Source organism: Cucumis melo, chromosome 11 (assembly GCF_025177605.1).
Source record: "Cucumis melo cultivar AY chromosome 11, USDA_Cmelo_AY_1.0, whole genome shotgun sequence".
Taxonomy (NCBI): Eukaryota; Viridiplantae; Streptophyta; class Magnoliopsida; order Cucurbitales; family Cucurbitaceae; genus Cucumis; species Cucumis melo.
The window spans coordinates 26,312,935-26,330,350 of record NC_066867.1 but is presented as its reverse complement, the minus strand read 5'-3'; the positions used below and the strand labels follow the sequence as shown (position 1 = coordinate 26,330,350).

General features: G+C 37.3%; 2 protein-coding genes across 2 annotated transcripts; both read left to right on the top strand.

The window, feature by feature from the left end:
- The first annotated feature begins 13,066 nt into the window (after positions 1 to 13,066).
- Positions 13,067 to 14,723, top strand: LOC127143960 (pectinesterase inhibitor-like). The gene is made up of 2 exons (XM_051079270.1): positions 13,067 to 13,564; positions 14,607 to 14,723. The coding sequence occupies exons 1-2, from the start codon at positions 13,067 to 13,069 to the stop codon at positions 14,721 to 14,723; spliced, it is 615 nt and encodes a 204-aa protein (XP_050935227.1).
- A 1,362-nt stretch (positions 14,724 to 16,085) lies between these two features.
- On the top strand, positions 16,086 to 16,598 carry LOC127143959 (pectinesterase inhibitor-like). Its single transcript, XM_051079269.1, has one exon. The coding sequence runs from the start codon at positions 16,086 to 16,088 to the stop codon at positions 16,596 to 16,598; it is 513 nt and encodes a 170-aa protein (XP_050935226.1).
- Positions 16,599 to 17,416: the final 818 nt, after the last annotated feature.

The following is a 17,416-nucleotide window of genomic DNA, read 5'->3' as shown; positions in this document are numbered from 1 at the left end:
TCCAAACAAGCCTACCACGAGACCCGAGAACTCAAGCGTCAACTCTGTACTACCTTCAAGGGAGAAAAGTAGGGCCATATCTTATTCCAATATTCAAACTCTAATCGGATGTAGCAACATTAGGGAATTCATCGAAAACAATCCTTACCGAAGACTCACCGTGACCTGGAGCGGAGGAAGGAAGGCTTAGGTGGCTTGGTGAAACAAGGAGCTCGGCTCGGCTTGAAGGCGTTCGGCTCGGCTCGGCTCACAGCTCGGCTTGTGGCTCGGCTCAACTCGGCTCGCGGCTCGGCTCAACTCGGCTCGCGGCTCGGCTCAGTGCGGCTCGCGGCTCGGTTCACTCGGCTCGCGGCTCGGCTCACTCGGCCCACTCGGCTCACTCGGCTCCAGCCCGCGGCTTGCTTGAATCGGATCCGTGGCTCGGGCTGGAAGCGGGTCTCGGGTTAAATGCGGGTTCTCGGGTCGGGTTGGATGAAAACGGCAGCCACGGTGATCGATTTTCCCCCGGCGAGCGATGCCGGCGGCGATTCGCGGACGACGCACGAGGAACGCAGCTGGCTGTTTTGTGGAGCGGCGACGAGCGGCGGCAGATCTGCTGTTGTGTGAGGCCGAGAAGGAATCGGAAATGGATGGGGAGCCGCGGGAGGCTAGGGTTTCTCTTCTTTTTTTTTTTTTTTTTTTGAAAATATATATATATATATATATATATATATATATATAAATAATAATAATAATAATAATATATGTAATAAAAATAAACAATAATAATAATAATAATAATATTAAGTATAATAAAAATAAATAATGATATATATATATATATATTGAATAAAATTAATATAAATTTATAATAGAATATTAATATTAATTAATTATAATAATATTAATAAAAATATTAATATTTATTTTAAATAAATAAAAAGAAAATATTAACATTAAAAATTGTAATAAAAATTCCCGATAATAATAATCTAATCAATATTATATTATTATTTTATCGTTTTACCAAAACTCAAATTTCCGAACAATTCACTTAAAATGCTAAAATTTGACCTCGAACTTCGGGGCGTTACATTCTTCCCTCCTTAGGGAACTTTCGTCCTCGAAAGTTTTATTCCTCGAACAACTCGGGATAACGGGATCTCATGTCATCTTCTCGCTTCCATGTAGCCTCTTCCACCCGGTGATTCTGCCATAAGACTTTAACCAAAGGAATTTCTTTATTCCTCAACGTTTTCACCTCTCTAGCAAGCACCTCAACGGGTTGTTCGGTATAGCTCAAGTTTTCATCAACTTCCAGTGGCTCGTAATCCACTACATGGGATGGATCTGGCACGTACTTCCTCAACATGGAGACATGGAACACATCATGAACTGTCGAGAGTGATGGTGGCAACGCCAAGCGATAAGCTACAGGGCCAATCCGCTCCAGAATCTCAAACGGCCCAACAAAACGGGGACTCAGCTTTCCCCTCCTTTCAAAACGCACGACACCTCTCATAGGTGCTACCTTTAAGAACACCTTGTCCCCTACCTCAAACTCAAGATCCTTCCGCCTCACATCTGCATAACTCTTCTGCCTACTCTGAGCGGTATGCATGCATGATCTAATCTTCTGTATCGCTTCGTTAGTAGACTGAACTAACTCAGGACCCATCAATCTCTGCTCACCCACCTCACCCCAGCAAACCGGGGATCTACAACATTTGCCGTACAAGGCCTCAAATGGTGCCATGCCGATAGTAGCCTGATAACTGTTATTATAGGCGAATTCCATCAAATGTAAATGGGAGTCCCAGCTACCTGGAAATTCCAATGCACACGCTCGCAACATATCCTCTAAAACCTGGATCAGACGCTCAGTCTGACCGTCAGTCTGTGGATGGAAAGCCGTACTAAAGTCCAACCTCGTGCCCATAGCAGTCTGCAAACCCTTCCAAAATTTGGAAGTGAAACGGGCATCTCTATCAGAAACAATCGACACTGGCACCCCATGCAACCTCACTATCTCGGACATGTACAACTGTGCCCACTTACTAGCAGTATAGGTGGATTTACCCGGAACGAAGTGTGCTGACTTGGTAAGTCTTTCCACCACAACCCAAATCACTGTAAAACCCCTAAGGGTCCTCGGCAGTCCTGTAATCAAATCCATGGACACGTTTTCCCACTTCCATTCCGGTATACTCAAGGGTTGTAAAAAACCCGCTGGTTTCTGCCTTGGTGCCTTAACCTGCTGACACACCAAGCATCTACTAACAAATTCTGCTACTTCCCTCTTCATGTTACGCCACCAATAAACCCGCTTCAGGTCCTGATACATCTTCGTACTACACGGGTGCATGGAAAATGGGGAACTGTGAGTCTCAGATAATAATTCTGTCTTAATCGCACTATCTGACGGCACACAGAGGCGTCTCTCAAACAAAAGTCCCCCATCAGAGGATATGGAGAACTCAACCGCTTGTCCAGCCTCGGCTAGGCCACGTTTCTCAACCAAATAAGGATCGTTACTCTGAGCATCAATGATCCTTTGCCTCAAAGTCGGCTGTACCGTCAACTGGGCTAACTGCATAGTGACTGCCCCCACCGACACTGCAATCTCAGCCCGCTCGAGATCCCGATGCAATGGGGCCTGTCGGGTAATAAGTGCTGCTGAATGTGATACCTTCCTACTAAGAGCATCAGCTACCACATTTGCCTTGCCTGGATGATACAGTATCTCACAATCGTAATCCTTCACTAACTCAAGCCATCTCCGCTGTCTCATATTCAATTCTTTCTGAGTAAAGAAGTATTTCAGGCTCTTATGGTCCGTGAAGATCTGTATCTTTTCACCATATAAGTAATGCCTCCATATTTTCAAAGCAAAAACCACTGCTGCCAACTCTAAATCATGTGTAGGGTAGTTCTGCTCATGACTCTTCAACTGACGAGAAGCATAAGGGACCACCTTACCCTGTTGCATCAAAACACAACCCAAACCCTTTTTGGAAGCATCACTATAGATCACAAAACTGCCAGAACCATCAGGTACAGTAAGAACCGGTGCGGTAACTAGCTTCTGTTTAAGGTTCTGGAAACTGTCCTCACATGCCTTGCTCCAAACAAAAGGAGCTCCCTTCTTGGTCAACTGAGTAAGAGGAGTAGCTATACGAGAAAAATTCTCCACAAACCGTCGATAATAACCTGCCAAAGACAGAAAGCTACGAACCTCACTGACTGTGGAAGGTCGGGTCCAACCGGTGACTGCCTCTATCTTAGCTGGATCCACAGAGACTCCAGCCTTAGAAACCACGTGGCCCAGAAAAGACACCTGCTTCAGCCAAAACTCGCATTTCGAGAACTTTGCATACAACTTATTATCCCGAAGTGTTTGCAGAACTATACGTAAATGCTCCTCATGTTCGGCCTCCGTCTTGGAGTATATCAAGATATCATCGATAAACACGATCACAAAAGTATCTAGGAACTCCCTAAACACTCTGTTCATCAAGTCCATGAACACTGCCGGAGCATTCGTCAAACCAAAAGACATCACAATAAACTCGTAGTGCCCATATCTGGAACGAAACGCTGTTTTCGGTACATCCCCATCCTTAATCCTCAGCTGATGGTATCCCGACCGAAGATCAATTTTAGAGAACACTGTGGCTCCCTGTAACTGGTCAAATAGATCGTCGATCCTGGGCAAGGGATATCTGTTCTTTACGGTTACCTTGTTCAACTCCCTATAATCAATGCATAGACGCATCGATCCATCCTTCTTCTTAACAAATAAAACTGGCGCACTCCAAGGTGACACGCTTGGTCGAATGAATCCCTTATCAAGCAATTCTTGCAACTGCACCTTCAGTTCTTTCAGCTCTGTGGGGGCCATTCTGTAAGGGCCTCTGGATATAGGAACCGTGCCCGACTCCAACTCTATGGCAAACTCAACCTCTCTGTGAGGAGGTAACCCTGGAAGTTCTTCAGGAAAGACATCCGGATAGTCCCTCACTACCGGTTCTGATGACAGGGATACATCGGCCTCTCTAGTATCCACCATGCTCGCTAAGATACCCCAAGTACCCTGACTGAGCAGTTTACTGGCCCTGATGGCTGAGATTACCTGAGGCAACGACCTTGACCCATCAAATGTCGTGGGATTATACTTCCTGAAATCCCTCAGGTGCTTAGCCTCTGCAGACAACTGATCCGGTACAAACTGGGGCGCAACTGGTACTACAGCCGGAGCTGGAGCAGGAGCTGGTGCTGGAGCTGGCGGTGCAGGCTGCTGCTGCTCCCGCATCTGCATAATCAAATCTCTAAACCTCTGCTCCATGGCAGCTAGATCCGCATGAGTAACCGGTGCAGCCGGGTCAGTGGCTTTGGCTTCGGGCTGCACCTCAGGCTGAACGCGTCCTGCTCCTCTTCCTCGGCCTCCTCGGCCACCCCTACGTGCACCTCTCCTTGGCGGCATTTCCCTAACAATCACCAGTGATCCCTTTAGTCATAAATGGTAATTAACTTTGCAGTTTAACTCAGGTAAGGTAATGCATATAGAGTTATACATATACTTTCATGAGAGCGTACCTGACGAGTGGCAAGGATCGTTTTAGCCATAAGGACACAAAACACAGACTCACATTATAAGTCAGTCTACAAAACCTAAAACTTAGGCTCTGATACCAACTGTAACGACCCAACTTTCCGGACTAAGCTGAGGTCATTACTCAATACTACGACTCGACCACACAACACAAAATTTATAATGAACCAGCTACGATTTCTTGAAACGTTAGGAATATAACAACAAAACGGTATCGGGCCCTGTTTCAAATCACAGTTGCAAAAGTTTTGAATAAAATCTCAAGTCATCAAATCCAAAATTCACAAAGGTTTCAAATAAAATTTGTAAGTTATCAACAGAAAATCACCAAAACAGATATTCTGACAAAATACATCAGCGGAAGCGAAAATAAAATCAGACACGTCCATATGGCCTTCACGCATCCTTTCTGCCCCTCGTCGGTCTGCCCCTAGCCGTGCCCTTACCTGAAAAGTTAAGAAGAAAAAGGGTGAGAATAAACATACCCAGTAAGGGACCCACTACTGGGCCCGTTAAGGGACAACAGTTAACTTCCTATTCGGGGGTGCCCTACATAACAGTCTAGTGGTTCCGTAGAACGCACATATCAGTCCAGTGCTCCCGAAGGAAGCACATATCAGTCTAGTGCTCCCGAGGGATGCACACATCAGTCTAGTGCTCCCGAAGGATGCACCTATCAGTCTAGTGCTCCAGAAGGATGCACATATCAGTGTAGTGCTCCCGAAGGATGCACACATCAGTCTAGTGCTCCCGAAGGATGCACCTATCAGTCTAGTGCTCCCGAAGGATGCACATATCAGTCTAGTGCTCCCGAAGGATGCACATATCCGTAAGGCACACTACCCCATAGATGAAGCTAACCGTTACCCCTCAGTCCATACTAAACCGTCCACAACAGTCACACCCCAACGACATTCATATTACAGTTCCGCCATAGGCTTTGTCAGTCAGATAGTATAGGTTTAAACAATTACACCCTCAGTTGCTATACGCGTCACTAATTCGCACACCATTAGGGAAAACTCTAGACCCAATCAACTAACCAACCAAAACCGGACTCACTGTCCTTCCCCGTCCAAACTCCATGATCAACATCCAGACCAATGATTTCTACATACTGAACCGTAACTTCAAGGTCCACCAATATAGAATCCCAATCTACAATTAGCAATCACAGTACCTTTACATCAGACAAAATATAATAATAGTGCTTAACAGTCAACACACATACGGTTATTCAGTACAGTCACTAACGTGTAATCCCCTGTGGATTACTACGTTTTCAGCCTCAATCTGAGGTCCAGCAGTAGGAAAACCCTTACATGATACTCGGTTATGCCTCTCGATCGAATCCACGCTCAACAGATCAACCTAAACCAAAACACGAAGGTTTTAGTTGATGATTCTAGTAGAAGTCGTTTTAGAAGGTCAGAAGCGACATCCGTTGACTTACCCAAGGAAAGGAAAACTACCTCCAAACAAGCCTACCGCGAGACCCGATAACTCAAGCGTCAACTCTGTACTACCTTCAAGGGAGAAAAGTAAGGTCATATCTTATTCCAATATTCAAACTCTAATCGGATGTAGCAACATTAGGGAATTCATCGAAAACAATCCTTACCGAAGACTCACCGTGACCCGGAGCGGAGGAAAGAAGGCTTAGGTGGCTTGGTGAAACAAGGAGCTCGGCTCGGCTTGAAGGCGTTCGGCTCGGCTCGGCTCGGCTCCACCTCGGCTCGGCTCGGCTTGGCCTCGGCTCACAGCTCGGCTTGTGGCTCGGCTCAACTCGGCTCGCGGCTCGGCTCAACTCGGCTCGCGGCTCGGCTCAGTGCGGCTCGCGGCTCGGCTCACTCGGCCCACTCGGCTCACTCGGCTCCAGCCCGCGGCTTGCTCGAATCGGATCCGTGGCTCGGGCTGGAAGCGGGTCTCGGGTTAAATGCGGGTCCTCGGGTCGGGTTGGATGAAAACGGCAGCCACGGTGATCGATTTTCCCCCGGCGAGCGATGGCGGCGGCGATTCGCGAACGACGCAAGAGGAACGCAGCTGGCTGTTTCGTAGAGCGGCGACGAGCGGCGGCAGATCTGCTGTTGTGTGAGGCCGAGAAGGAATCGGAAATGGATGGGGAGCCACGGCGGACGACGGTGGAGATTTGAAGCTGCCGACGATGGAAACGGAAACGGAGATGGAGATGCGAGCTGAAGACGAAGAAGGAGAAGGAGAAATCGAGTGGGTGGTCGTCGGGCAGATAAAGAAATGAAAGAGAAGGAGAAACAACGGAGAGAGGGCGGCGGCGCGACGTGAGGAAGAAGAAAGCGAAAAAGAAGATGGGGGGGGGGGGGGGGAGACGGCGCGCGGGAGGCTAGGGTTTCTCTTCTTTTTTTATTTTTTTGAAAATATATATATATATATATATATATATAATAATAATATATGTAATAAAAATAAACAATAATAATAATAATAATAATATTAAATATAATAAAAATAAATAATGATATATATATATATATATTGAATAAAATTAATATAAAGTTATAATAGAATATTAATATTAATTAATTATAATAATATTAATAAAAATATTAATATTTACTTTAAATAAATAAAAGGAAAATATTAACATTAAAAATTGTAATAAAAATTCCCGATAATAATAATCTAATCAATATTATATTATTATTTTATCGTTTTACCAAAACTCAAATTTCCGAACAATTCACTTAAAATGCTAAAATTTTACCTCGAACTTCGGGGCGTTACAACTAGACTGATATGTGCATCCTTCGGGAGCACTAGACTGATAGGTGCATCCTTCGGGAGCACTAGACTGATAGGTGCATCCTTCGGGAGCACTAGACTGATGTGTGCATCCTTCTGGAGCACTAGACTGATCTGTGCATCCTTCGGGAGCACTAGACTCATATGTGCATCCTTCGGGAGCACTAGACTGATATGTGCATCCTTCGGGAGCACTAGACTGATGTGTGCATCCTTCGGGAGCACTAGACTGATCTGTGCATCCTTCGGGAGCACTAGACTGATCGGTGCATCCTTCGCGAGCACTAGACTGATGTGTGCATCCTTCGGGAGCACTAGACTGATGTGTGCATCCTTCGGGAGCACTAGACTGATATGTGCGTTCTACGGAACCACTAGACTGTTATGTAGGGTACCCCCGAATAGGAAGTTAACTGTTGTCCCCTAACGGGCCCAGTAGTGGGTCCCTTACTGGGTATGTTTATACTCACCCTTTTCTCTTCTTTAACTTTTCAGGTAAGGGCACAGCGAGGGGCAGACCGACGAGAGGCAGGAAGGATGCGTGAAGGCCATATGGACGCGTCTGGTTTTCTTATTGCTTCCGCTGATGTTTTTTTTTTGTTAGAATATGTGGTTTTGTGATTTTGAGTTGATGACCTGAGTTTTTTATTTGAAACTTTTGTGACTGTGATTTAAAATAGGGTCCGATACTGTTTTTTGTAATATTTCTAACGTTTTAAGAAATCGTAACCGGTCCGTTATGAATTTTATGTTGTGTGGTCGAGTTTTGGTATTGAGTAGTGACCTCAGCTTAGTCCGGAAAGTTGGGTCGTTACACTTCTGGTGCCATGAAAGAGATTGACGACTGTCAGGATAAGTTTGTGCAGCCACCAAAGGTTACGTCGTTGCTTTTGAAGAATGGCAAGACTCTAAATGATATATGCAGCATTATTTTGGTTATATCCAATCTTCTTTGAGGGCTCTATACTTTTGAGATTTTTATCAATGAATAATATGAAATTTAATTTTTAAAATATTAACATCACAATGTGATCGTGTGATTGGAATTGATTAATTATTTTGGTTAATTTTTAGATGATAAAAAATTAAGTAATAGATAATTCTAACAAATTAAAATAATTAAAAAAAATCAGATTTAAAATACAATATTCCTAATAGATTTGTATTTTTTTGTTTTTGAAAAAGATATAAATGGGTCAGTAGGTGCACCCCGACATCTCCTAATAGACTTGTGTTAATAGAGAATTCCAGCAGATAGAAAAATTAGTAAACTTTAATATATTTTATAAATAAAAATTTTCACTTAGAAATTCCCAATAGAAATTTTTTTTTTTGGATTTGGTGCTTAGACAATACGTAAACACTAATAAACGGAAGTTGTAGCAATGAAATTGGAGATTTATTACCAAAATAAGTTTTTAATTTTTAATTTCATAAAGATAGAGAAGCCAACTTCTAAAATTGAATAATATGTCCACCGCTAAACATGATGATTTCTACCACTAAATTCTTTTAAAGATTAGATGTAATTTATGGATATAGGAGGTTTGTAAAATCATTGATATTTGGAAGTTAAATAAAATATTATTTCATAATTGAAATTGTGGATCCAATCCGCGAATCCGATCGAATATTCCAATGTCATGTGTCGTCTTTTTACCATATGTAATTATATTTATATTCCATAAATAGTAACGTAGAATGTGAGTTTTCTTTATTTACTAACAAATTGTTTTTGGTAACTTTTTCTTTTGCCAAACTTAAATTTTGGGTAATTATATATAAAATTATCATATTTACTTTCTCATTACCTAAAATAATTTATCGTATGTAATTATATTTCTTTCATAAATAATAACATAAAATGTGGGTTTTACCTAATTTACTCGTAACAAATTATTTAAAAAAATCACCTTGTACTAGAGAGAAGAATTTTTTCTGTTTTTAAGATGATCGAAGAATATTAAAATAAAATTTGTTACATTACCTAATTTAAAAAGTTGATGGTAACTAAAATAACGTTAAATATTGTATAATATTTAATTACTATATGCGAAAGAAATCCATATTTAAAAAATAATTTGAATTTAATTAGAGATTTCACATGAATTCATGCACGTGTTTTTCAACTAATTTAACTGAAAAAGATTGAAACAATAGTTACGAATTATCTTTTCCTAAAACGAAATGTAGGCAACAAAACATTTCCAAAACTAAATATGCATTTTAATGATTATAGAATCAAAAGTTATATAATTAGAATCATTAAATGAAATTAATTATTAAGAAAATCAATACATTTGAACATCTTTGTTTCCTGAATTTAAAACTTTAACTTTTTCTTATATTTCATTATTTTAGAATACACGTCACATATGAATTTCATTCCTTAAATAAAGTCCAAAAAATTCTTGAATAGGTTAGACTCAAGATGATGATACTTGATTTCTTCACCATCTTATTGCTTTATAACTTGATCGGTATACTTACACTTTACACCAAGTTTTTGGCATCATACATGGTCAGAAAATTAAAATTTTAACATCTAATTAGTTGAATCTTTTAAATAAATGAATAAAACCGATCTTAGTTGTAATTATGTCAAAAAAATTGACAATGTGATTATTCATGAATTGATTTGGGTTAACTTGTTGAAGATAAAACAAACAAACAAAAGGCTAAAATAGGTTGTTTAATTATGTAACTAACAACTTTCCTTTCTCCTCCCATAAGGAAAAGACGGTTTCTCTAAATTTCATCAATATATATATGTATAGATCAAATGACCCATCTCAACGAGGACACAATATTAGGAAAGAACAAAGAAAATAAAATGGCCAATAACTCTTGTCTTCTTATTGTGTCTCTCATTGGAGTTCTTTTGTTCACCATCATTTCAAATGTGGCATCATCTAACGACGTCGTTTCCACCATCTGTCCAAAAACTTCAAACCCGCCGTTTTGTTCAAGTGTGTTGAAATCTGCAGGCACTGCAGATCTAAAAGGCTTGGCTGTATACACCTTAAACCTTGCCCATACAAATGCTCGAAAATCTTTAACCTTAGCCAAGTCACTTGCAACAACCACCACCAATCCTCAACTTAAGCAACGATATTCGTCTTGTGCTGAGAGCTATGATGAAGCTGTTGGTGACATTGAAAATGCCCAAAAGGACTTGGCACTTGGTGACTTTAATGCTGTCAATATTGTAACTTCTGGTGCCATGACAGAGATTGACGACTGTCAGGATAAGTTCGCGCAGCCGCCGAAGGATACGTCGTTGCTTTTGAAGAATGGCAAGACTCTAAACGATATATGCAGCATTATTTTGGTTATATCAAATCTTCTTTGAGGGCTATGTACTTTTGAGATTTTTATCAATAAATAATATGAAGTTGAATTGTTAACATATATAATAACACTACAATTTGATGCTGATTGGAATTGATTTTGTTTAAACTTTAGAAGAGGAAAAAAAAATCAATCAATAGATAATTCCAACAAATCAAAATAACTAAATAAAAAATCAGACTCGAAAGATAATATCCCTAATAACACAGATCGGCGTATATTAATAGGTAATTCTAACAAAAGAAAAATTACTTAAATTTTATAAATATTTTGTTATATTTAAAAACAATCGTTAAGATAATTCACATAATATAATCTCTTAAGGAATGAAGCATTTTAAATATGTTTAATGTATATATTATCGTTTACATAAGATCGTTTAATGTATATATAATTAAAGTAATAATTAAATTAAAAAATAAAAATAACCAAATAAAAAACATCAAATCAAACTTAAATAATTTATTTAATTCATTAGATGTGATATAGTTACATTAATTAAAATTTAAAGAACAAAGAAAGGAAAATCATTAATTGTACATTAACTTATAATTCTATTAAAGTGACCCATTCCAATTTCAGTCTTGGAACCTTTGGCTAGTTTCAGAGTTCTTTTCTTTTCTTTTCTCCAATGTGATTCCTCACATGGTGTTGATACGACGACAATATCAGACGATGTAGCATCAAGCATATCCCCGAAAACTAGAAATCCATCACTATGTGCTAATGTGTTGAAATCTAGAGGCATCCCAGAGCTAAAAGTGTTAGCCACTTACACTCTCAAACTTACATGTACAAATGCAGAAAAATATCTAAATTTGGTCAAATCTCTTGCAGCAACGACGACCAGTTCTCAAGTTAAAATCTAATATTTTTCTTGCTACGAGAGCAGTGAGGAAGCCGTGGGTGACATTAAGAATGCGAAAACAAATTAATTTGGCGGTTAATGATTTCAATTGTGTCAACATGGGAACTTATGGCATCATGACAGCGATCGACGACTGTTAAGTTAGCTTCAAACAGCCATCGAAAGATTTGTCATTGGTTCCAAAGAATGGAAGGACTTTAAATGATGTATGTTGCATTATTTTAGTTATATCTAATTTTCTCCCGTAGTCCCCATTTAATGAGAAGTATTATGGTATGAAACCCTAGGCATTGGATCTAAGAATCATGTTAATAACAACAAGACTCAAAAAACACAACACCAACAGCTCCAAAACCAATTTGATTTGAACCCCTAAGATATAGGTTAGATTCAGATTACTTAGATGATCTAACAAACTAAGGATTGGACAAAGCTAGAAACTTCCATAAACCCTCAAGCAGTCCATAAGCAAGGACATATCAATTCTCACTTGATTGCTGCAAATATTCATGCACTCTATCGCAAGAACACACAAGAACAAAATTCTACATTTTAGTATTTTCAAATTTCATTCATCCAAACTCTTATTTTAAGTGTGGAAATTACAACCATAATTTTATACTAATTAAAATATTAAATCAAAACTCTCAACATTTAATTTGATGACTTTTGGGTTGTCCAAATAAATTTTCAACTTCTTAATTTGATTCAGTTCTGATTTCTAATTGGTTCGTATAATATTACGTACTTTGCTGTATATGTATATTGTCAACCATCGACAAAAATTACATTTTTTTAAGATTGCAATACTTCTTCATTTGATTTTGTATTTCTATTGGCCATGTAAATTTTGAACCGAGAAATAGAAATTTAAAAATTTTCACTTAGAAATTATCTTTGAAAAGTTATTTTTTGGATTTGGTGATTGGACAATAATTTTTTTTACTTATGTTTCGTTATTTTTATAAACACGTCATCTAAATTTCAATTCCTTAAATAAAGTATTAAAAAATTCTTGAATAGTTAAACTCAATTTGAACATTTTATATCTAGAGAAGACGATACTTAGTTGCTTCTTAACCTTTCTACCGCTTTATAGTTAATTTGAAGGGTATACTTACACTTCATACCAAGTTTTTGGCATCATACATGGTCAGAAAATTCAACTTTTAACATCTTAGTTGTATCTTTCCAAATAAATAAATAAAGCATATCTTAGTTGTAATTATGTCAAAAACCAATTGACAATTATGATTATTCAAGAATTGATTTTGGTTATTTTTTGAAGATAAAAATAACAAATAATAATAATACAAAAACCAACAAAAGACTAAAATAGGCTTTAACTATGTAATTACAACTTCCCTTTCTACTCCCTAAGAAAAAAACCATTTCTCTAAATTTCATCTATATAAGTGTGTATATCGATCAAAATGACCCATAGGACACTAATATTGAGAAAGAACAAAGAAATTAAAATGACCAATAACTCTTGTATCGTCATTGTCTCTCTCATTGGAGTTCTTTTGTTCACCATCATTTCAAATGTGGCATCATCTAACGACGTCGTTTCCACCATCTGTCCAAAAACTTCAAACCCGCCGTTTTGTTCAAGTGTGTTGAAATCTGCAGGCACTGCAGATCTAAAAGGCTTGGTTGTATACACCTTAAACCTTGCCCATACAAATGCTCGCAAATCTTTGACCTTAGCCAAGTCACTTGCAACAACCACCACCAATCCTCAACTTAAGCAACGATATTCGTCTTGTGCTGAGAGCTATGATGAAGCTGTTGGTGACATTGAAAATGCCCAAAAGGACTTGGCACTTGGTGACTTTAATGCTGTCAATATTGTAACTTCTGGTGCCATGACAGAGATTGACGACTGTCAGGATAAGTTCGCGCAGCCGCCGAAGGATACGTCGTTGCTTTTGAAGAATGGCAAGACTCTAAACGATATATGCAGCATTATTTTGGTTATATCCAATCTTCTTTGAGGGCTATATGTACTTTTGAGATTTAATGAAGTTTGTTTTTTAAAATAATAACATTTACAATGTAATGGTATTTAAATTGATTAGTTTAGTTAATTTTTAGGTGATAAAAAAATCAATTAATAGATAAATTTAACTGATCAAAATAACTAAATAAAAAATTTTACTTAAAAGACAATGTCCCTAATAAACACAGATAGACTTATATCACTAGATAATTCTAACAAATGAAAAATTACTGAAATTTTCATTCAGATAATTCACATAATATAACATCTTAAATTTACGTGATGTTTCCAGAATACCTTAAGCCATTGAGTTCACTGATTCAAACTTTTATAGTATATAATTGCTTTAATTCAAGTGTTATGTTTGAAAATAAATTTAGTTTTAAAAAATAACTAAAAACTATCATTTTAATATTTGACAAGAGGAAAAATGCCTATAATAAAATGGAAGGAATGAAGCATTTTAAATATGTTTAATGTATATATTATCGTTTGACTATGATCGTTGAATGTATATATAATTAAAGTAATAACTAAATTAAAAAAAATAAAAATAACCAAATAGAAAACATCAAATCAAACTTAAATAATATATTTAATTCGTTTGATATGATATAGTCAATTAGAATTCAAAGAACAAATTAGAAAGGAAAATCATTAATTATACATTAACTTATTGTTCTATTAAAATGACCAATTCCAATTTCAATCTTAGACTCTTTGGCTAGTTTTAGAGTTTTTATTTTCTTTTCTACAAAGTTATTCCTGACATATGGTGTTGACACGACGACACAACATCAAACGTTGTAGCATCAAGCATATGCCCGAAAACTAGAAATCGATCATTTTGCACTAATGTATTGATATCTCAAGGCAACGCAGACCCAAAAGTGTTAGCCACTTTCATCCTCAAACTTACATGTACAAATGCAAAAAAATCTCTAAATTTGGCCAAATCTCTTGTAGCAACGATGACGAATTCTCAACTTGAAAACTAATATTTGTCTTGCTACGAGAGCAACGAGAAGGCCGTGGGCGATATTGAGAATGCTAAAAGTAATTTGGCCATTAGAGATTCCAATGGTGTCGATATGACAACTTATGGCATCATGACAGTGGTCGACGACGGTTAAGATAGCTTTAAATAGCCATCAAAAGATTCATCATTATTGCTTCCAAAAGAATGGGAGGACATTAAATGTTGTATGTAGTATTATTTTAGTTATATCTAATCTTCTCCCGTAGTCCCCATTTAATGAGAGGTATTATGATATGAAACCCTGGACATTGGATCTAAGAATCATGTTAAAGAACAAGACTCAAAGAAAACAACTCCAACAACTCCAAAACCAATTTGATTTCAACCCCTAAGATATAGGTTAGATTCAAATTACTTAGATGATCTAACAAACCAAAGGATTGGACAAAGTTAGAAATTTCCATCAACCTTTAATCTTCAAAGCACTCCACAAGCAAGCCAGATCAATTCTCACTTGGATGCTCCAAATATTCATGCATTCTATCACAAGAACATACACGAACAAAATTCTACAATTTAGAATTTTTAAATTTCATTCATCTTAATTCTTATTTTAAATGAGGAAATTACAACAATATTTATACTAATTAAAATATTAAATGAAATGTCACAATATTTAATTTTATGACCTTTGGGTTGTTCAAATAACTTTTCAACTTCCAAATATTGCATCTCTTCAACTTCTTCATTTGATTCAATTCGAATATCTTGGTTTGTATCGTATTACGTACTTTGTTGTATATGTATATTGTTAACTGTCAACAAAAGTTACATTTTTTAAGGTTGTAAAATTTCTTCATTTGTTTGTGTATTTCTATTGACCAGGAAATTTTTAACTTAAAAATTCTCCATGGAAAATTTATTTTTGGATTTCGTGCTTAGACAGTAGTTGTTTTTTTTCTTCTTATGTTTCATTATTTTAAAAAACACTATCATCTAAATTTCATTCCTTAAATAAAATCCAAAATTTTTTTGAATAGTTAGACTCAATTAGAACACTTTTTCTCTATAGAAGACGATATTGATTTCTTAATTACGATTTTACTACTTTATAATTAACTTGACGGGTATACTTACATTTTACACCAAGATTTTGGCATCATACATGGTGAAAAAAAATTCAAATTTTAACATCTTAGCTATTTCTTTTCAAAATAATAATAATAATAATAAATAAATAAATAAAACACATCTTAGTTGTAATTATGTCAAAAACAAATTGACAGTTGTGATTATTCATGAATTGATTTTGGTTATTCTTTTTTAAGATAAAAACAACAAATAAAAAAAAAACAAACAAACCAAACAAAAGACTAAAATAGGCTTTAATTATGTAATTGCAACTACCTTTTCTCCTCCGTATGAAAAAAAATCATTTCTCTAAATTTCATCTATATATATGTATTGATCAAATGATCCATAGGACACAGTATTGGGTAAGAACAAAGAAATTAAAATGGCCAATAACTCTTGTCTCGTTATTGTCTCTCTCATTGGAGTTCTTTTGTTCACTAACAACGTGGCATCATCTACTTATGTCGTTTCCACCATCTGTCCAAAAACCTCAAATCCACCATTTTGTTCAAGTGTGTTGAAATCTGCAGGCACTACAGATTTAAAAGGCTTGGTTGTATACACCTTAAACTTTGTCCATACAAATGCTCGCAAATCTTTGACCCTAGCCAGCTTACTAGAAAAAACCACCCTCAATCCTCAACTTAAGCAACGATATTCGTCTTGTGCTGAGAGCTATGATGAAGCTATTGGAGATATTGAAAATGCCCAAAAAGACTTGGTACTTGGTGACTTTAACGGTGTCAATATTGTAACTTCTGGTGCTATGACAGGGATTGACGACTGTCAAGATAAGTTGGCGCAGCCACCAAAGGATATGTCGTTGCTTTTGAAGAATGGCAAGACTCTAAATGATATATGCAGCATTATTTTGGTTATATCCAATCTTCTTTGAGGGCTATGTACTTTTGAGATTTATCTACTCCCTACATTTAATACTTTTAAAATTTAATCTATAATTTCATAAGGTTTTCCTCATCAATCTTTTCTAATAACTTATACCATTTTCCTTAAATAAAGTCCTACGACGGAATCTAGGAAATTTGGGAGTCCAATTTCCTGTAACCCTTGAGGTGAGGGATCACATCTTTGGGAGTCCAAGATTTGATCCCAATAAAAAAATAATTTTAATTAACGTTTAAAAAAAACACATCTCTTTATTAGAAGGCTATTCCGATGACGGATTTTGAGAAATTAGTACAATTTCCCACTTTCTTGAGACGTGAAGAAAAGGAAATGTTTTGTAACGACCCAACTTTCCGGACTAAGCTGAGGTCACTACTCAATACCAACACTCGACCACACAACATAAAATTTATAACGGACCGGTTACGATTTCTTAAAACGTTAGAAATATTACAAATAAAAAAAAAAAAAGAAAACAGTGTCGGGCCCTATTTTAAATCACAGTCACAAAAGTTTCAAATAAAAAAAAACTCAAGTCATCAGTTCAAAATCACCAACCAAATATTCTGACAAAATGCATAGCGGAAGCAATAAGAAAACCAGACGCGTCCATATGGCCTTCACGCGTCCTTCCTGCCTCTCGTCGGTCTGCCCCTCGCCGTGCCCTTACCTGAAAAGTTTAAGAAGAGAAAAGGGTGAGTATAAACATACCCAGTAAGGGACCCACTACTGGGCTCGTTAGGGAACAACAGTTAACTTCCTATTCAGGGGTACCCTACATAACAGTCTAGTGGTTCCGTAGAACGC

Bases quoted from the DNA above. Each gene is read 5' to 3' on its own strand.
- LOC127143960 (XM_051079270.1), top strand. From the start codon at position 13,067: ATGACCAATAACTCTTGTATCGTCATTGTCTCTCTCATTGGAGTTCTT. The intron at 13,565-14,606 runs GTTATATCCAAT...TCTTGCTACGAG, and splicing joins ATATATGCAGCATTATTTTG to AGCAACGAGAAGGCCGTGGG.
- LOC127143959 (XM_051079269.1), top strand. From the start codon at position 16,086: ATGGCCAATAACTCTTGTCTCGTTATTGTCTCTCTCATTGGAGTTCTT.